The 27619-nt window shown below is 38.9% G+C and overlaps 1 protein-coding gene across 4 annotated transcripts; it reads right to left on the bottom strand.

The window, feature by feature from the left end:
- Positions 1-923: 923 nt before the first annotated feature.
- Positions 924-23627, bottom strand: TCAIM (T cell activation inhibitor, mitochondrial). Of its 4 annotated transcripts, none has more exons than XM_075745723.1 (12): positions 23444-23584; positions 21044-21119; positions 20855-20917; positions 17631-17766; positions 16936-17089; positions 15486-15732; positions 13770-13892; positions 11066-11163; positions 8774-8865; positions 6330-6562; positions 5661-5792; positions 924-2221 (listed from the first exon to the last, which is right to left on the bottom strand). In XM_075745723.1, exons 2-12 carry the CDS (start codon positions 21070-21072, stop codon positions 1996-1998), a joined length of 1533 nt encoding a protein of 510 aa, XP_075601838.1. In that variant the 5' UTR covers positions 21073-21119; positions 23444-23584; the 3' UTR covers positions 924-1995. The 4 variants fall into 4 exon arrangements, with proteins under 4 accessions (XP_075601838.1, XP_075601839.1, XP_075601840.1 ...); XM_075745724.1 differs by lacking the exon at positions 23444-23584 and adding an exon at positions 23178-23278; XM_075745725.1 differs by lacking the exon at positions 20855-20917 and having other exon boundaries at positions 23444-23627.
- Between the last annotated feature and the right edge of the window lie 3992 nt (positions 23628-27619).

The following is a 27619-nucleotide window of genomic DNA, read 5'->3' as shown; positions in this document are numbered from 1 at the left end:
ATTTTTGTAAAGTCACCTTGACCCTTCTGCAGTAAAAATGATAAAGTGCACCGCAAAAGACCTCTATTAAAGGCCTAGACTTTACCGTGCTGAATGACTGAACTATATGCAATCTTCACTTTTACATTGCTCAACTTTTGAGCAGTTTTTAGAGATCTTGACGTGCATCTCCTTCAAAACTTGGGAAAACACAACTCAAAACATAACAGAAATGGGCAGAACACCCCCTGCACCTGAGCTGACCACCTTTCTGGTGGGATGGCAACGGGACTGGAACCCTTTGGCTTATGGCACAGGCTGAGACTTCCAGCCTGGAGGTACCTGCCACAAGAGCAGGCTGCTAGCCACCCTTTGAGGTCTGCCACATTTTGCTGGAGGATTTTGGCTACCTCCCCGTTACAAGCCACGGCAAGACTCTTTACCTCCTCTACAGTCAAACTGGACAGCTGCTTCTTGACTGAAGTAGCTTGACCTGTAAGGGGTCATTTAATTCAAGAAAAAAAAAAAAGAACTCCTACACTCACCTCCTGTCCCTGAAGACACCCTGCTTTCAAAGGGCTGTTACAGGGAATATTGCCGGGCTCCAACTGACAGGACTGGCTCACTTGCTTAGACGAAGCATGGTGAAGTCATGTGCAATGGTGAAGTCATGTGCAATTTCCCTACTTAGGGAAAAAAACACCCTATCAACTGATCTCCAGAACCTATACAGGAATTGCTAATAATTCCACTGAATTAAAGGCCCGAGAAAGTCACAGCTTCTGTCTCAATGTTTTAAAACAGGTATGTTTGAGATCACAGTGGGGGGTTTTGGTTTAAATTTGGCAACATAATAACTTGACACCTACCCTTTTATCAGGGGAAACAGAGAACCACAACAATTGCCCTGCTCAAGACAAATATAAATACAAGGCAAGTAAGCATTTGACAATTACTTTTTTTTTTTTACCAGTTGTTATAGGTGAATTCAAGTCAGAAACGTGAAACACTTGGTTCTTCTCAAAGGATATTTTGCAAAGTAGTAACCCAAATACAGAATGCATCTTGGCATGTATTACAATGAAAAAGTGTTGACATACATTCACACTTTATTACTGGTACTTTATTCCTTAAAAAAAAAATAAAAAAAGAAAGGATCCACACATTTGCCTTACTGCAAACTCCTTGCTTTCACTGAGAAGTACTTACCCTTGCAGGCAATCCCACACAAATCAATGCTTCCTTTCCTTAGATGTCACATTAAACTACTCAGGTTTTAAGTGTGTGAATGGGATTTACTTATGCTACAGCAGGTTGCAAAGACAATTGTCTGTATTTATGGAGCAAATGTCAGAAAACACAGAGAGAATGACATCTCCTTTAAAGTAACCGCAGACAGTACAACTGGCATATTTTGAAATTGAGGCAACAATATTGGACCAGCAAATGAAAATCTACTGTTAGAGACGGAGTTAATGTACTGCTTTCTTCTGCAAAGCAGAGATACCCTGGTGTTTTTTCCCTTATCCTTTTTAATTCAGTAACAGGTAGCTACATGAAATGCCAATGTTGCCACCAGATAACTTATGTACTCAACTTTTGCATTCAATGAATCCCTTAAGATTACATATAATGTCGGGTTTCAGTAGTACACTATTTAAGAAGACCTATCCAGCAACATCCATGTATATTAAAAATACACATGCACATTTTTGCAGACTTGCAATTTAATATATTTTCATAATTCACTACAAAAATGTGGTTTCACAACTGCTACCATACACTGGGACTCCTACAGTAGTATGGAGAATGTACAGGTGTCTTTCCTAGAACCGGCAATACTGCGCATTGTGCAAATCGTCAAGGACTCCAATCCTTTTTGAGTAGCAGTTAAAGAAAATTTGTGGGTTGAATACTGATATCAAAATACAGATTTAAATAATTTACTCTTAAAAACATTCATATTTATAGCCTCTTACAGAAAATAAACAATTCATCTGACTATCAGATATGTCCTCAGTTTTTCCAGTTCCAAGGTATACACAGGTCTCCATCCTGCAGCACAGAGTAGAAGTGCGAAACGCAAAGGTGCATGCCTTGTAGGTATGGCAATGATTCTTCCAGCAGTCGCTTACAACAATCTATCATCTGTGCACTGGAAACACTGGGCTCCTTATACAGCCGATCCAAAGAAAATTTTTCAGTGGAAGTATCGATGAGCTCTTTTTCTGTAATCATCATCCTAGCAAATGAAGACAACATACAGTGACAAAATTAAAACTTAATCTCGTAAAAATCCCCTTAAAATAAGTATATTTGTAGGATACATGCATGTGAACAAGGTATCACTTCACATACAGCTATGGCACAGCTGAGATTTTTGTGCAGGTTGATACCCATGTCTACCTCAGAGGCTAGACTGAACACACTTCCATGACTGTGGGCACCAGCAAGCCTACAGTGTCACATTTGAAAGCCTGCACCACGACATTTTTTTGCTCACCAGGTAATGGAGAAAAATACCAAAACCCTATGAGGCTCACTTTTTCATGTAAGGGATGAAAGTACTTAAACAACCTTGAAAGTTTAAGCTTTAAGAATAAAATCACGTCAGTAACTACTCTGTCTTCTTAACTAAGACCAGTACTCTGCATGTCATCAAAACCAACGGATGACAGGTACAGCCACCTGATGCATATTAAATGTGTTAATAACTTATTAATTGCAGGAAGTATACGGAATATTGAATTTGTAGCTTGCAGATGATTTTTTCCATTCACCCCAGACAAAGAGTTGTAAGACTCCACATGGCAAACTCAAGCTACTCAGAAATAAAGTTAATGTGCAGAATGAATTAAGAGTCACTGGAACTGTGGATCGTCTTATGCAGAGACAATTCAGGTACAGCAAGACATACTAGCTTAGGCACTGTGCCATATTAACACAGCTGTACTTCTTCCATAGCCAGCTTGGTTATAGAAATAGCACCATCACCACCCAACAACACAGATGTTGAGCTAACGGGGCTAACACTGAGCAACTCCAACCTGACTTTGTGAGAGGAGCTACAAAGCAGCAGCACGTTTGCAGAGCCACTGGGATGTGAATCTGCCCAAGCTAAGCATGGACACAGCTACTCATACTATGTGACTCACATAAAATCGCTACCGAAGGAGCTCAACGCCACTCTCCCCAGAGGTCTCTTTGGGATCTCCACATACCACACTCTGCTGAGGCACTCAGATCACTCTGTAAGAGCCCAGCCCAGCTCTGGCAGTCAGGGATGAACTAAGCCAGCGAGTTAACCTGGAGTAAGCCTGCCCTCTCTACTGACTGTACCCACACCACTCTCCTGAACACGGTCTCCAATACCTGAGCAGCAAGCTTTCCTGTTCTGTGAAATCTCAGGCTCCCTTGAAGGATATAAAGATAGCTGCACATAGTGGGAACTGCAGGTTTATTTTCAGTCACTTCTATAAGGAGGCTTACACCTCTACCACAATTCAAAACTGGTAATTTACAACAACAAGGGAAGGAGAACTAGATTCATACTAAATCCTGCATTATTAGCAAACTGACATTATCCACACAGATAAGACCATTTTCTAGAGCAGTAGCATCATCTGAACTCTCCAGTGCATCAGGTCATACAGGATGCCAGCTACGCTATACTATTTACTGGATGTAAAACATTCATCTACTTGTGCACAGTAAATCCAGTACATCTCAAAATATTTTCCTTTATCTTAGAGTCCCTTTAATAACCACAGGAGGCTAAGTAAAATCAGAAGTACAGAATGGGTTCTGTCCAAGGAAGTATTAAGTGGAAAAGGAGTTTTCAGCTTCAATAAAAAGACAACTAAGGGGAAATATGACATATCCACCAAAAAAAGTAGAGGTGATAAATACAGAATGACTGTTTTGTATTTCCTATGGCACAAGAACAAGAGAATGCCAAACGAAAGCATCAAGCCATGGGTCTATAAAGCAAAAAACACCTCTTCCCTCTTTCATATACACATGGTATATGTAATTCAACTGTGCAATTTGCTGCCATGGGATATCTTGGAGCCACAAAGTGCAAACTGGTTCAAAATTAGACAATTAAGAGGGGAAAAAAGGACATCTATTGAACACTCTTAACATGAGATAATGTTTCCAGCTTCAAGTATTTTTTCAATTGCAGTCAGTCAGAAACTGGGAAGGAGTAAAAAACCCACCACATTTTTTGCCCCATTCATAGTCTTTCCGTAAGCTAACTGATGATGGGGACAGACCTCCAATATGACCCGGAACAGCTGTTCTTTACTATTTTATACAAACCAGCAATCATCCAACACACAACAGAAGAGCTGAGATATTTAGCTTGGCTCTTACATTCTTACAACACAGCTGCTTACACTCTGAGGGGAGCCCCACAATTCTTTCACTGCTAGCCTAAAGATGACATTCTTCCTGGATTAGCATGTTCATAATGTGGTGTAGCATGAGATTTTTTGAAGACCAAGTTACCCAGATGCAAATGCATGCATTTGCTACATCCCTCCCCACCTCTACAGACAATACTTTCCCAGCTGTTACATATGGACAGCTACATAGATGGCTATTCAGCAGTTACTATATGGCAAAAAAAATCTCAACTTCAAAGCTGGACTAGGGTTATGGAAAAATTTCAACAAACCTCCATGTTTTACCAAAGTCCATCTCCAAAATATATCCTCCCAAGTAATCAGATCTTAACAGAGCTAAAAGCATAAGGTCTTCAGTAAGACTCATGCCTAAAATAACTTTCACCAAAAAAAAAAAAAATCTGGATCTATATACCATGCATACACTCATGACACTGTGATATTTCAACAATTCATTGAAAGCTTTCCAAAGCAGAAAAATAAACTTGTAGTAACAATGTCTAAAAGGACAGTAATAGCCAGTTACCTATCACAGTATTTTATTCAAAATAAAACCACCATCTCTACTTCATGCTCTTAATCCTCAGAGACACATACAACACAAGGTCAAGACAAAATTTGCAGTTCTAAGTGACATTATTAAATCTGTGACTTGTAATAAGTATGGTACTACGACTCACTATTATCATCTCTCTCATCTCACTTGCATCTGTGAAAGGGTACCAAGGAGGTATTTCTCTCATCATTCTACTCCATTTTTTTCTTCTTCCCCTTGTTAGGTGCTAACTAATCTTTTCCTCACCTGACTGACAACAACTAGAAATAATAATTCTCTAGTCGGTCTCAGTTATTTTTAGTTTAGATTTTACTGTTTTCTTGTCACAGTGTTAGTAACATTAATATAAGTTTGTTGCTTTTCTTATTCAATAAAAATGCCTTTTCCTTAAAAAACCCCACCTGTCCTTTGGGGAAGTAGTTGTAAAAAAAATGACGTAATTTTGTCTTGTAAGCAAACATCTTTTATTTCTGAATAAAGTACAACTGTTTCTACAAGGTGAAGGATGGGTATTTTCTAACAACTGTTTTGTTCACTGAATGCTGAAATTTTTAACTTAGTAACACTGATAGGTACAGTTCTATTTTATAAACAGCATTTTTTTCCACCACAAGAGCATGAATACATTGTTCAAAGTTCTCCTCCTCCTCCAATTAAAACATATGATATGCAAAGATTTTCATGAGCTAAATGTGTTTGGTCACGTAAACACTTACTCTTCCTTTCTTTTCAGATTCTCTCTTGCTTCCTGTGCTTTGGCAAAAATAAACCATTGAAGGGTTGCTGGATCACAAACTGTTGGGATCATAAAGTGTCCAAATTCATGTAAGCTTGGTGCATATCTGTCACTAATGATACATGATGGAAATAAAAAACAAGGTATCATTATTTTTTTATACAAATATTTACATGAATTACTTTCAGAATGAAGATAAAAGAATATCAAATAAACACAAGCAGAATAACTGGTAAAAAATTAATCAAGTTTGGTTCATGAGAATACAGAACCATCATACATAAAGCTTTTTAAAAATTACATTTCAAAAGCAACTCTGTTGACTACACTAAAAAAATATAAACAGCAGCACCATCATACACAGCTGAGTGTTGACCTGACAGCATAAAAGCTTTAATTTAACCCTGCACAACTGTATGATAAAGACAGAACTTTGATTCTAACTGAAGAAAATCTGCATATTTCATTCAAATCTGACTCCTTCTTAACCCATAGACACACTTAAAACCTTTAAGAAGACTTTGACATAGTTAAAATCTGAGATTATATTAGTTTTCTTCTTACTGAGAACAATAATCAGAGTAACGAAAAAAAAAAAAGAAAAGACTAAAGTCTCTAAAAGGAAGAAACCTCTCCTGCAAACACCTACCTTTCCAGAATCATTTGCAAGCCTCGCAGACTGCGAGGATGAAAAGGTAGTCTACTGTCACGTAATTTATTATAGAAAGAGTCCAGAGTCTCGTAGTACTCTTCTAGAGTCAATAGGGGTTGCAGTTCTTCAATATATATTACTTGTATGCCTCCCAGAAGTTGGCTTATCCGATCTTCCAAGAACAGTAGCCTTTTTTGAAGTTTGTAATAATTTGGCAATCTCTCAAAAATCTGTGCACACACACAAACATTTCCCATGTTAGAAAGCATGTAACTTAAGAAATGAAAAAAAGTAACAAAAAAATAAAAAAAAGAAAGACAACACAAACATGGAACACGAGGAAAAAATAATCAAAGAATACAAATAATCAGAAATATCAAGTATATATATTTTAGGGCAAGATATAATGGAATAAGCTCGTAAGTATTTTCAGTATTTATACTATAAAGGCACCAAAAGGATTGTTGTATGCCCTTTATCTCTCTATGTACAGAAATTAAGTCCCAGATCAAAAAAAAAAATTATAATCTGAGGCCTACATAAAATGTTTATCACCACAGTTATAGTGGTAGAGCTATTCCACATACAATCAAAAGTGGTTTTGCTCTCTGTTGCTGGAACAACTAGTTCTTTCCAAGGGTTTGGGTGATAACCTAGCTCCTCTAGAGTCTGAAGGGAGAGGAGAAAGGAGGACAGTACCAGACCTCTAATTTACGAAACTTATGCCAGAAAAAGTTAAGAAGTGATCAGACTTGTAAGCTGAGACATAGAAGGTGTGATAGGGAGAAGGCCAGAACAGGGCAACAAGTGAAAAAGTCTGTAGTAATAGTCACTACTTACCATCTACCCAGTTATTACTAAAACACAGTTTTCCATACAAAAAAATACTGCTGCTGGAACAAGTCGAGTGATTACAGAATTATCTCTTTAGAAAACTAAGATAGTTGAAGAATCAGAACAGCTTTTGGCACAATAAAATCCATTGGTTCAGCATTTCCATTTGTTATAGAGAAAACCCGCAAAAATCCTCTACATACTGTGTCTCTGACCAAGCATTCTACAGACTGACTTGGACTCTATTCTACTGCTTCCTTTTTCTAATAATTAGTAACAAAAGTACTAGTGCTTAGAACTGCTTTCTAAAATGGGTTAGAACGGGACAAAAAAAAATTTGGTCTCTCAAAACCAAGTGGCCAACCAACCTCACCAAGATTTTCACTGACTTTCTGCATATCACTTGTAATCTTCAGTGCATTTTAAAAGAAAAAGCCCTTGATTTAAGGTTCAAATACGTACCTCTCCTCTGTCTTCCAAAGCACACACCATCACCACAACCAACTCAATACTTTGTGCAGATGTACGACCCTTTCAGAAGCTCCCTCAGCAAAAGTTAGGAAGAGGAAGCATTTCTCTTTTCAAGGAAGACAGAGTGATTTTTTTTTTTAGAATTAATCAGAAGAACACTTTTATTCCAATGGCTAATGACACCCACAAATCTCAGAGTACAAAGTTTTGCATTACATTCTAGTTTCTCAGACTAAGTTCTTTGTAAATAATTCACATTAACAAACCATAGTATGCTTTCCCCCTCAGTGAAATACATAGGCAAAAATTCAAACAACTACCAGAGAAAGCTTTGGACCAAGTGCTAAATTTTTGTATTATTCATTGATTAGAAGACAGAAAAAGAATATTCTGATAGTCTAGCTGGGTGAAATTCCCAAATATGAAATTCCACCAATTATCTTCTTTACAAAGAAATATTTTTTCATAGAGCTATCAATACGATTTCAGCAACAAAGATTCAAGAAAATTTCCTCAAGTTACGTGTTGATATCTCTACACATTTTATTTGTCGCCCTTTGCATGCAATACTTTATCATTCAGGATATCGCAAAGTTTGTCAATTCCAAACGTTACACAAGCAGCAGCAGAATTTGCATGGTCACTAAAGATAAATTTCTGTAGCATCCGCATTATCTGCCTAAAAGAACAAAGTGGAGTGACAGGGTTGGTTAGCAGCCGTTGACCGAAGCGATCACTTGACAACTCCCTTTAAGTCCCATTTTTACAAAAAATCTGAATAAAATTCCTAAACTCTTCATGGGAATGAGCTCTTCATAGATAATGAAATATTCTGCTAGTGCTCATTGCACAGACTGGAAAACTGCACAACAAATTAGTTTTCGTTATATCTAATCAGGGGTAGGACTGATTTGTTAGTGAAAGCAGCAGTAAAGATCTGACAAAGACTGTTGTTAGCAACAGTATATCACAGGATTAAATTTAGAATGCAATGTACACAGTTATGCTAAACATAGTAGGTATTTCCTTTAAACTATCCATCAGTTATCTGCACCAATTAATATTTTGGTTATAGTTTAAAAAAAAAAAGGATGTCATAACAACAGGCATTATGTTTTACTTTGAAATCCTCTTACTTTGGTCCAGTGATGGTGAACATCCATGGTCCCCAGCATTATGTGGCCTGCTGCGCTCATACCTGAACGGTCTGTAAATACTACCGTGCGTCCTAAAGATTGAACAAAGCTCTTTACTAATTTGGGTTATTACAATTATCCCCACAATTATTTAAGGCTTAAATATGTTATTAACCTGTCACAAGCAACACAGTTCTGCAGCACAAACACACACAGGTAGGTGCTTTTGTTATTCTCAAAATTTGGAGTGATTCTTGACAACTGCAGTTCAAGAATTTTTTTCGTACAAACCTTATCTAGCATTTGCCTTCTCCCTGTTTAAACTTGATAGATTTTTAGTTAATTGGACTTTTTTCTTACTAAGATTACTTTTAAAATAATAGAAAATCTCAGCAGACAGCATATTCAAAGAATCTGTACAAATCACGTATACAGTAGGACATATATCCTATATGCTTAAAGTATCTATCAAGAAGGTAAGGGCTGGTCAAAGAACTATTAGCACAGCCATTCAACAGTACTTCCACAGAACTCTCTGCAATATGCAAGCCATGAGAAGTGCCTTCACATCAGGTGGTTTCTTTTTTTTTTTTTTTTTTTTTTTTTTTAAGAAAGAATAGAGACAACATAAAAGGATAACACTAGGCTTAGTTTTTGGGAGAACAAATCAGTTTTGAGTGAGTGTGAGTTTGGGTTTGTTTTGGTTTTTTTAAATTGAATGTCCTGGTTTCAGCTGAGGTAGAGTTAGCTTTCTCCTAGCAGCTGGTACAGTGCTGTGGTTTGGATTTAGGATAAGAATAATATTGATAACACAGATACTTTAGCTGCTGCCCAGCAGTCAAGGACTTTTCAGCTTCTCATACCGCCCTGCCAATGAGAAGGCAAGGGGCACCCAAGAAGCTGGGAGGGGACACAGCCAGGGTAGCTGACCCAAACTGGCCAAAGGGATATTCTATACCATATGACATCATTCTCCATATATAACTGGGGGGTTGGCAAGTTGCTTGGGAACTTGCTGAGCATTGGCTTCAGGTGGTGAGAAATTGTGCTGTTCAACGCTTGTTTTGTGTATTATCTTCCTTTTCAGTCCTATTAAAGTGTCTTTATCTCAACCCATGAGTTCTACTTTTTTCCCCCGATTCTCTCCCCCATCCCACTGGGGGGAGGGAGGAGGCAGTGAGCAAAAAGCTGTGTGGTTGTTTTAGCTGCTGGCCAGGTTAAACCATGACAGTGAGGTACAAAGATTCTCAAGAATTCTTTAGGGTGAGAGCACAGACGATTATTTATCAAAACAAGCTTCCACAAAAGTCTTCAGTGGGATATATTAATCTACAAGACTAGGCTTAATAGAAGCTCCTGCTCTCAGAAATCAGTTTTTCAAAATCCTTAAGAAAGAGCAACACTGACTATAAGGCATCTAGTCCACCCTTGCACCCTAAGGCAAGATCAATTGTATCTGTTTAATTACTGACAGGTATTTGTCCAGTATATTACTAAAGATCTTCGAAGATGGAGACTACAACAGGTTCACAAGACAGACTTCTTTAGCACTTTAAATCCTTAGCATGCTTAGGTAAAGAAACTAATTTGAAACTTGATACAATTTAAAACTACTACTTATTGTCCTACCCACTCTGTCTTTTGACAAAGGATTAGGTGAACCCTCAAATGAAAGCCACTCAAAACTGAGTATCTGCAGACAGGCATAAAACGTGGAGTTACAAACAGTGCTAACAGCTACTGCCAGAGGTCAAACAGCTGTAGGAGAAGAATGGTAGGTCAGGCTTACAGAATACTTCAGTTTTTCCTAAGATGATGTAGACTTCAATACAGGTATTTTACGGAACATGCATGATAGGAGAAGACAATATGATTTTAAAGGTATTCTACTAAGTCCTCCCTGTACTTGCTCTTTAAAGAGCTACTAGCATTTTTGTCTTGAATCTACCATGGGTAACAATCCAGTGCTACCTCCAGCCTTTCAGAGATTCAGTCTGGATTTTTTACTTTCATTGCTAGTACTAAGTCTAGTGCCTTCAACTCACTCAGTTTGCATTTATTGAGAAGTAAAATAGAAGCTGAGTGTAGTGAATGCACTGTAAGGAAAGGTCACTTTAAAAAAATACCCAGCAGCTGTAAGTTCTCACCAGCTTTTCAGTAAGCCTGGCTGGGTTTTTTTGCAGTTATCAAAAGCATTCATGAAAAGCACTAGAGCTCCCTTGTCACAGAAGACTCACGCTCATCTTTGAATCAATACTCTATTAGGATATATGAAACAAGCCACAGAAATACCTTTAACATTCTTTAATACTTCAGGTCTCTGTTGGACCAAGCGACCTAGACTGTGTAGTTGGCTACAGCGGTGAGCAATACCCCAGCTTCTCTGCCACCTAAATAAAAATACAATTGAAAGCATTTCATTCTCAGCATTATTAAAAACAAAACACAAAACCAACTCAAACAAAACAACACTTCAATGGTAATAAAAGCAAAGGCCTATGGAAAAGCTGTCCATGTCATATGCTATTTTAACACATAAAAGCCTAAAGAAAATTTCACAATCTCTGTTACAGTGAAACAAAAAAAAAGGGGGGGAATAAAAAGAGATACAGTAAAAATAAATACAAAACATGGTAGACAGAACAGAACTTGCAAATTTCTCACCCAATAAGCAGGGGGTTAGCAAGTAAATAGCAACAGACAACCCAGTATTTGGTTCAGTCACATGGCAGAGTCTCTGTACACTATGTAGTGTTTCTCTAGAGGAGCAAATACTGTATATAAGGACGTTGTCGCCTTCCCCCTGCCCCTTCAGTTCCTAGCCGAAAATACTACTATGATTCCTGTGTTAAATTGATATATACATAAAAATCATATTTTACAGTGGAATAATTTTTGTACCTATATTAACACATGTTAAACCAGAAGCCAGGTATTACATTGGTGACTTTAATATACATAGTTTTGACATCTCTTCCACCACAGACAGATCAGACAAACTACTAATTACTTTTCAAAAAGCATTTAAATTGTAAATTTGTCTTGTGTATTGAAAATTACATCCTTTATGAAACTTCTAGCTGATATCAATTTGTCTTGTAATGGGGAATTACCATTCCCTTATTGTACTGGTCTGGCTGGGATGGAGTTAATTTTCTTCGTAACACCCCTGGGGTTTGGGTGTTCTTAGCATAACAGTGTTGATAACACACCCATCTCTTGGCTATTGTGCAGTGCCCGCACGGTGTCCAGGTTTTCTCTTTTTCCCCGACTCTGCCCCCATCAGCGAGTAGGCTGGGGTGGGCAGGAAGCTGCAAAGGGACTCAGCTGGGACAGGTGACTCCAACTGACCAAAGGGATATTCCAGACCCCATGACATCGTGCAGGGCAATAAATGCTCAGGAAAAGGATGAGGAAGGGGGGACCTTCGTGGTTATGGCATTTGTCTACCCAAGCAACCATCACACACGCTGAGGCCCTGCTTTCCAGAAGTGGCTGCTGACAGAGAGTAGTGACTAAATTCCTCCTCTTGCTTTGCTTGAATGCACGACTTTGCTTCATTTCACCTATTAAACTTCTACCTTGATCCACGAGTTTTCTTGGTTTTGCTTTTCCTATTCTCCTCCTCCCATCCCGCTGGGGGTGTATGAACGAGCAGCTGTGTGGGCACTTAGCTGCTGGCTGGGGTCAACCCACATCATATCATTTAGGGAAATCTAACTGGCAAAAAGCCACTCTGGGATGCAGAGAACGGGACTACACCACAGCACTTATGAGGCGATTCAATCTATTATAATAACTATTTACTGTTACCTAGCAGTACCACTTTGGCTTTCAGTAGCACCACGCAAGAATGTAAAAAGGTGGCTTATAAATCCTACCTTCTCTTCAGTTGTCCTAAACTTATACATGGAATAATAACAACCCCGATAGTTTGCAAACCTCTGGACACTAGCATTAGGCTGCAATATCACAAGTAGTAGTTTCCTATTTAAGATACTTGCTTGTCAGATTCCTGATACATTCTTTTCTGAATTACGGCAATACAACTCTTGGAAGGTTAATAACTTCTCATGGAACAATAGTTTTCCTGTATTTTAAAAGCATAAACTATAAGAAAATTAAATATAAGCCATGAATAAAACCAAGTCTACACATTTAATACTGAAGACTGTTTCAGAAACTTAAAAAAACCCCAGCACAGCACAGTTGCAGAGGATTAGAAATTGTGTTCACAAAAACTGGCTTCAGCTTAAAGGAAACCAGGGTCTTTTACAGGGTGAAGGGAACAAAGGCATGATTTCAGAAGCTCTAGCTCTCTTTCCCTGTTAAAAGAAAAACTTAAACTAGCTCTTGAAATAACCCCCAAAGTTTATTTTCCCAGTGCTGAATACCCTCACTGCTGTTTTCCCATGCTGAATATCCCACTTCAGAACATCCTCATTCGAAGGGACAAAATTTCAAAAGAATCAAATTATTTTCTGAAGAATCAAGGTTACTAACTGTACTCAGCCCTTTCAAGCAAACAAAACGTTGTCCTCCTCTAGAGTGTGGGAAACAAGACACTAGAAAGAACGACGTATTTATTAAGCCTTCACAGGATGTCTATATGTACCATGTGCAAAGTTGCATTTCACTGCCAATCTAATTACCTTTGTAGATAGTCACTTGAATTCAGGAAAAGCAGTTTTATCCAGCAAAACACCCAAACTAATACATCCACACAGGTCTTATTTCAAGTGCTCAAGTGTTTGCCTCAACTGGAGCCTACATTATTAGCCAGAAATACTAGGTCTTTTTGAGCAGACCGTAACAGGGAACTTTTGTCCCAATAGAATTCTTCTGGAAAAATATTATTCGGTGCAATAACACTTTCACATATATGAAATATAGCTGTTTTGTTGTAATAGGTCTTTAAAGCTCATGGCATAGTATTACACACCACCTCCTTGCTTTGACTGTCTTAATGTAAGTCCAACTGATCTAAATTTATTACCTGATATCTGAGAGCTGGAGTTGATGAGAAAGTTCAAATTTTAAACGTTCTAGTTCTTTTCTAAGTGGCAAACTCTTTTTCAGCTTTTTTACTGCACTTGCTTCATTATCATCTAGCCAGGATCTGAAACAGGAGGAAAAAACAACAAGAGTAGAGGCATTCTGTATCATGTTTCATTCAAACAGTACAACTAACTGAATTCTTACTGTTAAGATTAATGTTTTATTTCAAGCTGCCAGGTAAAGGGGTTTTTTTAAAAGCAGAGAATGGAAGCCGAAATTGCCAAATGCTTCACCTTAAGATATCTACAAAGGAAAACCTGGCACTTAATGTCTTTGGGGGGGACTAGGGAATCAAATTGAACCAAAAGACACTGACAGTGTTACAACCATAAGACTTTGAAAAGCGTGAAAAGTGTAGAAGAGCAGATTAGTGTGATTTAGGGGGTCAGCTTCAGAACTTAGTGCTTAAATTAGTGTGCCACATATGTGCCTTTAAAAAAACCAAACCCATAACCAAAGTGATCATAACAGACTATCAAATAAGCGAGGTGGTACTAAAGGGCCAAGTTAGGTAACTCCTACAGAACTGTGATGAACATAGATTAAACAGGTCAAAGTTTTACAGTTCTTTTGTCAATAATCACAACCAGGCAAACACAACTCATGGAGCACATCGAAAACTTTCAATAAATAGAAAACTTTATTTCTAGGAAAAAACCACTCTAAGAGATTTAGCTTCTGTTCATAGCATAAACTTATTTTCATACTCTTATTTTGACAAATACTTCCATTCTCCTACTGCATTCTAACCAAAAAGAAATTCAAACTCAGAAGCCAAAAGAGAGGCCCAATGTCCAATGACTAGGTATTAAAACCAGACTGTTAATATGTAACTGTTTGTGGCATTTCTTGTAAATGTGTAAAAATAGGTAAAAATATTCTCTATGTTAAACCTCAGTTAAGTGTTTTACAGTAGTATTACAGTAGTTTCATTTGCGAGGTGCTAGACAGGATGAGGGGTATTCTTCGCTCTGAAGATACTACCACCACAGTTCTGCACGTATGTCAAATGACACTTAAGTCTCATTGTTATAAAAAGTTTTTTCAAGTCAGTATTTTTCACCCTTCCCCCAAATGAGAACATACAGAGTTTATAAACAACCAACTTCTAATACACAACACGCTGCATTTAATGTAAGTTCAGTATTTATAACTGCCTCAATTTAAATATTAGGGTTGGTATGCTGAACAACAAATCAGAAGCACACCAATAAGATATCTGGCAAATTAAAACATTCTAACCCTAGTTTTCATGTATTATTCTTCCTTACCCCCCAAAAGAATGTGATAACAAAATACTAACAATAAAGTTAATAGCTTCATAGTTTTGTGTTACAGAAGTCCTGTAACGTGTAAGGAGCCACTGGGGGCAAGCCTCCTTCTGAATCACCAACAATATTTCACAAAAATGAAAAACTAGATCAACCAAACATGAATGCTGGGCAAAGAGACAAGAATGCCTCTGCTTAGCTGGCATTATAGGTATCCCAGAAACTTATTTGAACTCTAATTATAAAAAGCGTGACAGAATTACATGTTGGATAATAAAGTTTTGTATTGTTCAGAATGTTTATTGATTGCCTTTAAAAAACTCAGCATTAGAACAAGACCAATTTGGGTTACAAAAGATCAGTTAAATAAAAGCCGTACATACATTAAAGTTGTTTCCACTCTCTGGGCTTGTTCTAGTTCCTCCTCAGGGTCCTTGAATCCAGTAAATGAATAGTAAGTCTTATCCCATTTGATAGGTCTGTTGAGTGTGCCTTTTGCTTCCTTGTGGGGCTGAGAGTTCACATTCAAACTTTGAACATGCTCTGTAGATAAACTGCAGGAGTTGAGAATATCTAATACTGTGCTCAGGAGATCCCTAGTATGTAATGTAAAACTGACTGCTCGAAACCCTACAAAACACAAGTCCCACAAAATTAGTATTATTTAATTAAAATGATTTTAAATGCATTCATATTTCTCTTATCTTACAAGAGCCCAAGGAAGGTGTGCATAGTTGGAAAATATTATGATATTGTTATTTCAATACTCACTGCAAAATTCACATGCAGTTTAACCTTGAAAACTGTTGTGTCCAAAAATACAGAGAGCTATTTTAACTATCTGAATCATTGGACAAATTGGAAACCTAGCTACAGATGCAGCATAACCTAAAAAAGGATGTTTTCATTTTAGCAGTGGCAGTTTTGTCCAACAGCTCTACACAATTCACGTTATTACTGATCATCACTCTGGATCTAATTTACTGTAGAAGCACAGTACTACAATGGCTCTTCACAGGCTACAAATAGAACCTTCAGAACAAAACATTATACTTGCATACTGCCTAAAAGCCTGAAGTTCCATCACTTAGCTATTGGGCCTAACTACCCCATTAGAAAGCAAGTATTAGACTCAAGAGCAAAACACAGCTGCCAGTTTAACTGTTATTTTAAGTAGACTGGACACAACACTACTATTTTGTTAAAAAACAATATGATTTTGTTTTCTAGCACTAGGGTCCCTCAGAATTTTCTCAAGTGTTTTGACTAACAGGATATAGAACACAAAACTCGTCAGTTAGATAAGGCATATTGGTATATCAGAGACAAATATGTAGAATAAAATTAACTAAAACCAATATTCCAAACAGCAACATTTTCTGTAGTTTCAAAGCTAAGAGACAATGTGGTAAACTGAAGCTTCAGACATTATATAACTTCTGCTTACAGAATCAGTTCCTACTGATCCTAAAAGCACCCTGACACTGTGTACTACACATCATCTGCAATGAAAACAAGGACCCAAACCTGTTGTTCCACTTAAACACCACAATGGTATTAAAAGCAGGAAAATTATCATTTACATCAACCTATGTTTTTTACTTCCTCATACTGTAACTTGACCTCAACTTCGTAATTTCTCATTCTTTGAATGCTTTTTAAAGCTTAAGATGTTTAATTACTTGGGATGGTCCTTGCTGTCTGATCTAATACATATTTTCATGTTTGACAGGATTTTATTCAGTTGAAAAGTCATCATGACTACACAAAGCTAAATAATGATCTGAAAAAATTTAAATACAGGAAGATATATTCTGCAAGATATAAAAGCACCTGAAGCACTGAAGGATTCTTGAACATTAGAAGAGTTTGGTTCTCTTTCTCTTACATAAAAAGTAAGCTGAGTTGGCTTAAAGGAGCGAAATCCTGGTTTCTGTAGATTCTCCAAGTAGCCATTTAACCTCTTCAGAGAGTTTTCATTTACTTCCTGTTTAAAAAAAGAAAAACCCACAACATTAGAAATTATGAATTTGGCTACTTTTCATCTAAACCTCTTAATCCTACATGCAGAATTAGTTTCTACAAACCGCCAGCTGCTCTTAAGAAGTAGTGATATAGTTCATATTCTCAGCATAAATGAATATTATCTTGCATTAATAAATTGTATGATGTACATACTTGTACATTCCAAAACACCACTTTTAAGGTTGTCAAGCTTAGAGGAATCCATTGATCCAAATATAATGCACAGCATTTCAAAGTGATAAAGTAATATGTATTATAAATTAGACTGGAAGGACTCAGTATTTTCTTTATAACAATTAAACAGAAAATATGACTAATAAATAACGGGTGTTGAAGGGATCCATCCTTGTTCAAAATAAAGAAAGTACATCTTTTTGTTCTCTGGTAACAACTGCATTCCCTTCTAATACTACTTTTGATTCTCTGACAGCAGGAAAACCAGAAAATTTCCATCCTTGACATATGACACATTTACAAAGAAAGCACACTAAAAGATTTTTTACCCTCTCTTTGGGATGCTGGCCAAAGAAATCTGGATGCACAGCAAAATAGAAAGGTCTGAGAGCATTGATGGCATCAGCTCCTGACAAAGTTCTTGACTGCAGAATGCTTTGCAGCAATATCTTCTCCAGACATAACCTAATAAAGCAATAAAATGTTTATGTATGATGCAACCAATCAAGTGATATAAATTACATTAGAACGTGACAGCATGGAGTAAACATTCACAGTTGCAAGTATAATCATTTAAAACTGAACAGAAGTCTGATTTCTGGGTTTTTCCCCTTGGGACTCACAAAGCTGTATTTATACAGAGCAAATCCAACAGGTTTGAGAAATGGTGGATCATAACAACTGATTAAAGACATGTAAATAAGTACAATAATTTTCTCTCCACTTTCTCAAAGCAGGCTCAAATAAAAATTCTCCATTCAAGTAGTTCAAGTGATAAAAACTGGCTTTAGTGGTATTTTTTGTAGCTATTGCTGAAGCTGGTCTTAAAAACCAACCTTTACATACTTTTGAACCTCCAAGTTAAAAAGTAAAACCCAGTATTTTTCAAGTGGTGCCAAAATAACATTAATTTTTACCCAGCAATAATAATCACAATTCAACCAAAGAAGTTCTACATTAGTTTCTGAGGTCCACGTATTTGTGTCCATTTAAAAAATAAATAAATCTACTTTCCCAAACATACTCTTCTATAGAAGACATCAAGTAAAGAGACAGAACTTTTTTGTCCTTTGATTTTTACTGAAATAGAAGAAAACAAGGACAAAAAGGAATTTCAGTGGTAGGAAAAGATTGTTTCACCCAAGATCAGAAGGAATAGTTAAGTTGAGGAAATTCGAGGAAGTTCAGAAAGTACAAAAGATTGGATACCTCAAATTATGCATAAATTAAACAGTTCTGCAAAGAGTATGCTTGTGTAACAGAACGCTGAAATGGAAGGAAAAACAAGTTCTGAATTAAGGACCACCAAAATTTCCTGCCATAGCTCAAAGCTGACATTAAGGATAGCAAACTAATTACCAAGAAACAGTATACATAAAAGCAGCAAGAAAATGTGAATTATTAAATATTTAATAACAGTTTCTTCTTTCAGCTGATTTCACAGGCTAACAAATTCAACGGGTCAACCATTGTCTCTGTGATTAATGTTCATTTTACTTTGCAACTCAGAAGGGTAGGGATTTTGGTCTGTTAAGCAATACAATGCTGTTTCCCTCCTCACAGTATCATTCAAACTGCAAGCCTCGAATAGGAAAATACATAGCAGATTGGAGGCAAAGCTGCTTCCAGTTCACATAAAACTAATAACTTCATTAATAGTAAGCAAGACTGTTCTACAAAGAGTTATTTGTTCAGTATCCTAGACCAAATAATTGTCCTGAACACAGAAATATGAGAGACTATTTCCCAACGGCTTTCATTAATTTAAAAAAAAAAAAAAAAAATCCCCAAATTTGTGTTCAAACAATAAACAGTATTTTTCATTTTGGCAAATGGTAGAGTAAATGACAACAGTTGAGTTGTCAAGCAGATGCAGTGACCCTTACTTTACCTTTTTTTCTGTCAACCTTTCCAGCTCTTCAATTAGAAACATGCAAGCAGTTAAAGCTAATGTTTTCTGTCTAAGAGGTGGGCAAATATTTAATTAGGAGGTCTTCAAAGTCAGGTTGCTGAAAACAGGAGAAGTTTTCGTAGAAAAGTGGGATGGAAAACCTGTAATGTACAACGACTGATGAAATTTCAAACTGGTGTGACTAAAACCTATTTTCATGTGCGTGGATTAAAAGGAAGATTAAAAAAAAGATAAAATGTATTACTGCAAACACTTGTATCTTCGTCAGAAAGACTCTAAGACTAGTCACTATAGCCCATGATCCTACTCCAAATAGCAGGAGATGGTGAAGTACCACAGCAATATCATATTCTTATGGAGAGCAAAAGCTCTCAATGACGAGAACATGCAAGAGTTGCTCAGTGACACAGGAAAAAAAACCCCTCTACCTGACCTGGCAAGAAAGGAAGCAAAGCACACCGGATACAAGTCCACTTGGACATATGGAACATTTTGGATCTGGAAATATCAAAATAATAGTCTTGCTGAGAAAAAAAAAAAAAAAAAGCAGAAATTTTGTTTGGTTGGGTTTTTTGTTTGGTTGGGTTTTTTTTAGCAAATGGACATAAAGCAGTAAAAAGGAAAAAGATTCTTTGCAATAAAGGAACAAAAAGTAAATTAACCAGCTACCTATCTGATAGCATTTTTTACTAATTGCCACACAAGAAACCCACATTCTCCTAGACCCAGCTGCTAAGAGGAAGGAGCTCAGTTCTCTCCACCTTATTTGTGCACTATTTCCCACATCCACTCCCGAGCTACACTGCACGCTGTTTCCAGTAGCTAGGAAGAAAAATTCCAACATACCTGGAAACCATTAATCACACTTTCAAGTTTATTAATCATAAACTTGCATCTGGTATTCTACCAGAAAAATGGCCAAGTATGGTTAACTTTAGTTCCCTTGTTTTGTATCTAAACACCACTGTCATGCTAGTAGGAAGGCTCAGGATTCCAGCCAAAAGTCTATTTTGAACTTGCTTAAAAGAGAAACGCTCAAAGGCCAAAATTAGTCTGCGTGACAGAAGGAAGAATTCATTCACTGAAGGTGAAAGACAGAACTCTGAGGCATCCTTCAAGTGAAATGACAAAATAAATGAATTGAAATGAAGTTGGAGAGAGAGAAAATGCAAGAAAGATGCATATCGCTTCGCTCACAAGGAGCAAGGATTGTTCCAAGAACTTTGTTCAGATTTGAAGAGCAAAGACAGGCTTCGCGTTAAAATCAAGGTCATAATCACTTTGAGGACAGCCATCTCCACTTCGTGAAAGATGTGAAACACAATCCCTGCTAGAACACATTATGCAATCGTACTCTAGGACTGATTTAATTTATTGATTAAATAATTCCCTTCAGCTTTCTTACTTTTTCTTCACATCTCTCTGAAGTTTAACTTTTTGCCTTATAGCTTTGACACTGAAAAGCTTTGTTAAATTAAGCTCATTATTACAGATATAGTCACTCATTTTCAAACACCGAGCTTCAATAACTCAATAATGCAATAATATATGGGATATTATATTCAGATTTAGACTATCACTTTCTCATAATTAAGCTATTTTAAAGCCCTTGTTTTGTTGAGAGCCTTTTTAGTATCTCACTCGAAGACAAGCATATGGCTTTTGGAGATTTTCAGCTGTGGATGCTCTGTTGAAAGCTTCAAGCTGTAAAGATGAGAAGCCAAAGAAGCATTAAACAAAAATACCAAACTAATTTTACATACATGCAAGTCTTAAGCAAACATTTAAACATATGCTAAAGGTAAGTTAGGTCACAGCAACATGCCATACCTTTTCACGGCTCTAAAGCAGCAAAACATTTCAGCAACTCAATGGTCAAGCCAACTTTCAGCCATCCACTAACTCACTTAAAAAAAAGAAAAAAGTCCTGTTTAGCAATGGACATGAGTATGTTCCCCTGTTACTTACCCTTGCATTCACTAAATCCTAGGTGATAACTTTTAAAGTCACAACACTAATACAAAACTGAGAAATCACACATAAAACCTAAAGTTTTGCATAAGAATGTTTTCAGTTTCCTCCACTAACAGTGAGTCTTACAAGTATTAAGAGTTGTCACCATATTTTGATTTGAAGATGAATATTTAAAGATGTTCCAGTTAGGGGGAAAAAACCCTAAGAAATTCTTTATTGAAAACGTTTCTCACTCTTCTTGATGTTCAGTTTTTGTCTTAAACACAGAAACAAAAAAATAGAAGTGTTCTTTAAGCACCAACACATACCAGCTCATGGAATTCCACATAGATTTCTACTCTAAGTCCAAAGCTTTCAAACAAATGATAACACTTTAAAATTTATATGCCAATTATTTTATGGGGGCACAACATAAAAGCAAAGGGAAAGACACTGTCACACAACAGTGCCTGGAAATCTTTATCAAAAGTTTCATAAAAATGAATCAGCAATTTTTACCAGTAACTTCTGCACTATGCAACTGTAACTGAGAGTCTTCCAACAGGAGATAAACCACTTAGTGTGGCAGTGCAAACCTATACCCAATTATTGGGGATTATGAGGGAAGCTCCCTATTGGCAATGTTTTCTCATATATTTTCATGCACTTTTTTTTTAAATATACTTTTTTTTTTTGTACTTTTCAAATTAACATGCTTCCACCAAGTATGCCATTTTAAAGCACCCGGGATGAGCAGTGATCAGAGAAATACCATCCCTGTTCAATGCAGCAGGATAGTTCCTGCGACTATTTTGCAAAACACTTTTATAAGTTTTAGAAGTGCATCATACTAATACAAATATACTTCACTAAGAATATAAATTGTTTACCAAATACTTTACTAGAGGCAAATAGGGTGAGGAAAAAAAAAATACACTGAGCTAAAATATCCCCAAAATACTTTATAAATTTTGTCTTCTGACTTTCAACTAGATGGGTAAGACAATAATAATTTCATTTTTAGCGTCCCTAACAACAGTCCTAATCATAAACTAACTTGAGTACATTAACAGGCTCTCTGGTAATAAAACAGTTTTCTCCCTGTGTAATTTTAGCTTCAGAGATTTGGACAGAGGATGGAAAAACCCCAAGAATCTCACTAATCTGTGGTGACACTTTATATAACCAGACAAAAGCATCATTGTTTCTTGTTTTAAAGGCTCTACTAACTGCTTAGAAATTGTTACATTGCTTAGTTAGAAAAGAAAACCTCCTGGTTTTGAGTAAGTGTCACCTGCACCCCACCCCACCAAGATACGCTCACCAACACAAAACAAAATATGAATGATGTTGCAGTCATTTCGAAAAAGCCTCTGGCAACGCGCCATCGCATGCTACTGCCTCACCACTCAAACCGAGATCATCCATTTCAGCTGTTTACCTGCGCTCGACCCTTAAGGCAGTATATGAAGAAAACAGTTTGAAAACAAACCAGATGACGGTGAAAATAAGCTTCGGTGAAGCTGACTGACGCACCGCTTGAAAGACAGTAAGCTCGGGTGATCTCACCGCTGATAGTTTTAACTGTGTAAAGCAGAGCCCTGATAGAATTTCACGTTAAAATTCACTAACGGGAAGGACACCGGTCTTTCCTACAGCTACCTCACGGCACAACCGTTAGCGATGTGTGTCACGGGCCTTCCCCCCGCCCCGCCATTACGAAGGCACGGAATAACGAGCGATCTCGTTGCTGACCACCCCGGGCCGTACGATGCGCCCGGGCAGATGCCCCGGGACTGAGCTATCGGACAACGGCGACACCGACGCGCGGTCGCACCAACTGGCGCCCGCCGCCCCGCTTTCCCAAGGGAGCCTGCGGAGACCCCGCCACCGGAGGAGCCGAGCGAGACGGCCCCGCCGCCCGCCCCCCCCCCCGCCCCGCCGCCGGCCACCTGCCGGGCCCGCACCGCCGCCGCCAACGGCCGCCCCGCGCGTGCCCGCGCGCACGTACCGCTACGAGCGCACGGACCCGCGAGCGCAGGCTCCGCCAGGGCAGCGGCGGGGAGTTCCCGCTCGCCCGGCATCCAACCCGCCGGCGGGGGGGGGGGGGGGTGTGCAGCCACAGGGCCCGGCCCGGTTTCAGCGCAGCCCCCCCGCCCCCCGGGCTCGGCCTCGCCAGCCGCCCTCAGGGTCGCGCTGTCTCCGCCCCCTCCTCTCCTTCCCTTCCCTATCCCCCGCCGCGGAGAAGCCCAAGGCCCCCGGTCCTGCCTCCCTTACCGCCACAGCCGGACAGCGCCCGCCGGGGCTCGACCCCCATCGTCTGGCGCAGCCGCCCCCGCCGACGGCCCCGGAGGCGGCGGGAGGGGGCGTGGCAGCGCCGCGGCGGGCGAGGGAATTCCCGCCGGGGGCGGAGCCGGGGGGTGGGGACAGTGCGCGCCTGCGCCCCGGCGGCTTCTGCGCGCCCCGCCCCCGGCGCTTACGTAGCGGCCCGCGGGCCCTCCCCCGCGCAGGCGCGGTCGGCCGCCGTCAGCCGCGCGCAGGCCGCCCGCCAGAGCCGCCGAGGGCTCCGTCCGCCCGGGGCGCTCCGGGTCGGGGGCGAAAATGGCGCCTGGGGCGGCGGTGGCGGCTTGCGGCCGGGCCCAGCGCTTTCGCAAAACGTGACGCGTCGGGGACCGGAGGATTAGGTGAAACGAGCACGTTGATATCATGTTTTAGGTGCTGCTGCCGCTGCCCTTGGGTACAAAGCGCACCCCGTCCTGTAAATTGCATGATGGTATCGCTGCTATTCTCAAAGGCCTGTTGGCACAGGGTGCAGAGAAGCGGTCCCTTTTCATTTATTTCAGTCACTGCTGCTGCTAACAGTAGAGCATGTCCGCACTTGTCACTCAGGGACATAGAAGGGAAATCCCTGACGTAAGAAATCGCTGCTCTTCTGCAAAGAGGAGGGAAGGGCTTATCCATGTACTTGAGCGCGCTTCACGTTTCCTTTGTTCTGCAGAAAGAAAAGGCCAATTGGGCAAAAAACCAGCGGTGAGCTCTTGAGTCTCATGGGGAAAAGCTAAACACTATTTTCCTGCAATTACTAATGGCTCGATACATACGCGCATTTATACATCTATTTTTCTTCCAAGGTAGTTTGTGTCAAGAAGCAGCTGATGCAGAGACATGCAACCTCAGAGCAAAGATGTCGAGTTTCAGAACAAAGAGAGATTAACTGTTAGGGATTGGAGTTATTTGCATAGAATCTATTGCATTTCCAGGCAGAAAAGGTTAAAAACAGGACTGACAAGGTTTAGGAACTATCTGTAGTTCAGTGAAGCTTTAAATCAAGTTAACACTCTCACAACCCTTGGGAGATTTGCATAATTTCCATAATGTGCATGTTTTTTGCCTCCTGATAGGAGCCATCAGTTATGTAAGCAAATTGGTTGCATAATTATGCAGATGGCAAAAATAAATTTAATTGATTCAACAGAAAAGTGCGCTGTTTGTATCACCCGGGATTTCTGTTAAATCAGTGAGGAATAAAATAAATTGGGAGAGGTAATCAGCAGGTGACACTGCAGATACCAGCTCCATTGCGTAGGGTACCCATTTGCAAACAGAGCCAGAGCGACCCGCCCCCCAGCACAGGAATGAATTCCCATTTTTTAACTGAAGGTCTCAACACTTAGTGCTTATCAATATCCCCACAATATTCCATGGGACTAGTATTGTGACTTTATCTTGTCATTACCTATCAGTTCCCAGGATACATCCCCACTGGCTCAGCAAGAGGGGCACAAGACATTTCTGAATGGAAATCTTGTTTTGTAACAGATAAAATTAACATCTGAAGCAGTTTATATTTTGACTACTTCTTGTCCCTGAACAGAAGGAGAATTTTAAGCATCACAATAAAGTTGTTGCAACTGAGCCATTTTCTCCTTGCTCCTTTGTTTCTGTTCTGGTCCTCGGACTGCAGATGATCAAAAAGCAGCATGTTTCTCCAATCTTATCACACACAATGGCACGGAAGCTCTGAGGCCAATAATGTCAGCATTAATTTTTGATACTACTCATAACACGACTCATTTTAGAAAGGAGTTAGGCAGAAGGAGTTAAGACTGAAAAACATAGACCTGGGATTGGCCAAAAAAAAACCCCAAACCACAAAGATGCAAAATGCATCTGGAGAATGTGAAAGGACAAAAATGTGAACTAGTAATTGCTCTTAATGGGGCTGTATTTTACTAAGCTGAGGAGTACAGCATTAAGATTGTGGTACTTAAAAGTTCCATTACTATACCAGGGATTTTACTATTTCTCCTCATGTGACACTCTCACTAACATCCGTTAGAATTCTTCAGCAAACAGAGCACAGCCCATAGGCCTCACTGCAGCCTCTGCTCGAGTCTTGTAGTTGAAACTGGAAGCTGGCCATGACCACAGCTGGGAGTTTCAGCCCAATTTATTCATGAGCATTTGCTACATTATGTGCTACGGCATGGTGAAAAACTGCGTAGTCTGACTGATTTCACACATTCTTAACCTCCTCATGCAGCATATCATACTCTAGATTCTTGTAGTGGTTACAAGATATTAAACTCTCCACGTCTACTTTGCCACTTGCCTATGCTCCTGCATACCGAAGAGTATTAGTAACAGGGACCTGAACAGAATTAAATAATTTAACGACAATACTGACTCACAGATATTTTGGATACTTCATATAAAGAATAAAAAAAGTTTATTAACATCTTAACAACTCCTCCAAAGTGATCCCCCCAATTGCTTTTTATAAAACATTGTAAAACTATCAAGCTTCCACTTCCAGCTTCTCACCTCCGTCCCCAATGTGGGTTGAGAAACTCTCAAAACTGTCAATGCTTCGAAATAAAATTGTGCTAAGTCTTCCAAACAACATTATTCTGTTTTAGTTACAAGAAACAGTCCATACCTAACAAAACTAATCTTTCCAAGAGCATACCTTGTCATCGGTGAAAACTGAGGAAAGATTTTCACAAAGGGAATTTCTCATGCATCTAACAACACACTGAAGGAGCGCAGTGTTGTCTAGACCTACTGAGCGCAGCACAGGAAAGGTTTTTTGCCCATTTTTCTGTCCCTCTCTGCAAACAGGTAAACATACATTTTATTTCCTATATGAAAAATTAAATATATCAAATGAGTTGCTTAATCTCAAACACAGAAGTTCTTTCAGCTACTAACAAACAGTAACTTTTACCTGGAGAAAAGCAAAAATATGGATATTGTCTACTGAGTGGCTGGCTCTGCAAAACTGCATTGTCTCTGTTGTACTTAACTTTATTCTTTGGAACATTTTTTCATCTTTGCAGGCTCGTTTCCGTTCCACATAGAGTTTTGTCCTGTTTAGCACATGGAATTTCTGTCAACAAAATGGTACTGAGAATGTTGCTCAAGAAACCTTTCTGGTTTTTGATACATGTGGTATTTCAAGTGGACCCAGACAATACAAAAATGTGAAATGCAGGAACAGTAAAGTTGTTTAAATTGCCTACTGGTTTATCACGGTGATAGGGAGAAACACTATATTGGCAGAAACACCAGATGCACCAGTTGTAACAAAACTTCTGAGCAATGATGTGGGGAGCTTGCTTTGCTTGTTAATATAAAACATGACTGAGATTGCATCCTATCAGCTGAAGATGATACTCAGGAAATGGAGCCAAAACATTGCACATATTTTACACGGTTCCAAGTTAAGCTAGAAGGTCAATGATTAACCTCTGTCTGAAAAATAAAGCAATATTTGAAATTTTTTTCTGGGGATGATCCAAGTGAAAATTCAAGGTTGCTTATAATGGAAAAAATAATGCTGTCTCTAGACATCCCAAGCTTTGAAGCCATACAGATTACTAAGAGAATTTTGTCCTTCTGCGTCTCTCAAACACAGTATTAGCCACATCTGGTACCGCTTACAGAAACGTGGGATTTAGCTGAGGTTCAGATAGCCTCTGTCTAATTCCAAGGGAGATTAAGCTACAAAGGATCTTACAAAAAGTAATTAGCAAAAATGACTTAGTTTCTCACTGCCAGTTTTAGTTTGCTGAAACTTTCCAAAATTGCTCTTGCCACTAATGCTGGAGTGGCTGGAAGAACATCAGTTTCGATCCCTCATCTGAAACCCGGTCCCTTCTTACCCAGTCTTTCAGCTACTGGCAAACAAAAGCAGCAGAATGCTGCTGGATTTGACGAGGTGGACAGCCTTACAAATGGCAGAGCCATCTTGGGGAATACCACGCGGTGGAACCCAAAGTCTGTTTGAACTAGTGCCAACTGTTCTGCAAGAGAAATTTTGATGTAAGGAGCGTTTAAAGAAATGCCATCTGATTGTTAATACCTAATCTACCCTTTTTTAGAAGGAAAGCAGATGAGATCCCTACAGAAGAATGATACTTGTGAAAACACAAGAGCCTCTATCCTCACATT

The sequence above is a fragment of the Balearica regulorum genome, chromosome 2 (genome assembly GCF_011004875.1).
Source record: "Balearica regulorum gibbericeps isolate bBalReg1 chromosome 2, bBalReg1.pri, whole genome shotgun sequence".
In the NCBI taxonomy this organism is placed as follows: Eukaryota; Metazoa; Chordata; class Aves; order Gruiformes; family Gruidae; genus Balearica; species Balearica regulorum.
This window is presented reverse-complemented; position numbering and strand designations above follow the sequence as displayed.

What these genes read in the sequence shown, in the direction of transcription:
- TCAIM (XM_075745723.1), bottom strand. Translation starts at nt 21,072, where the DNA reads ATGTTTTGCTGCTTTAGAGCCGTGAAAAG. An exon ending in GCCAGCATCCCAAAGAGAGG is followed by an intron (nt 17,090 to 17,630) that starts GTAAAAAATCTT and finishes TTTTTTAAACAG; the next exon opens with GAAGTAAATGAAAACTCTCT. An exon ending in AGTATTAAAGAATGTTAAAG is followed by an intron (nt 8,866 to 11,065) that starts GTATTTCTGTGG and finishes TTCAATCTTTAG; the next exon opens with GACGCACGGTAGTATTTACA.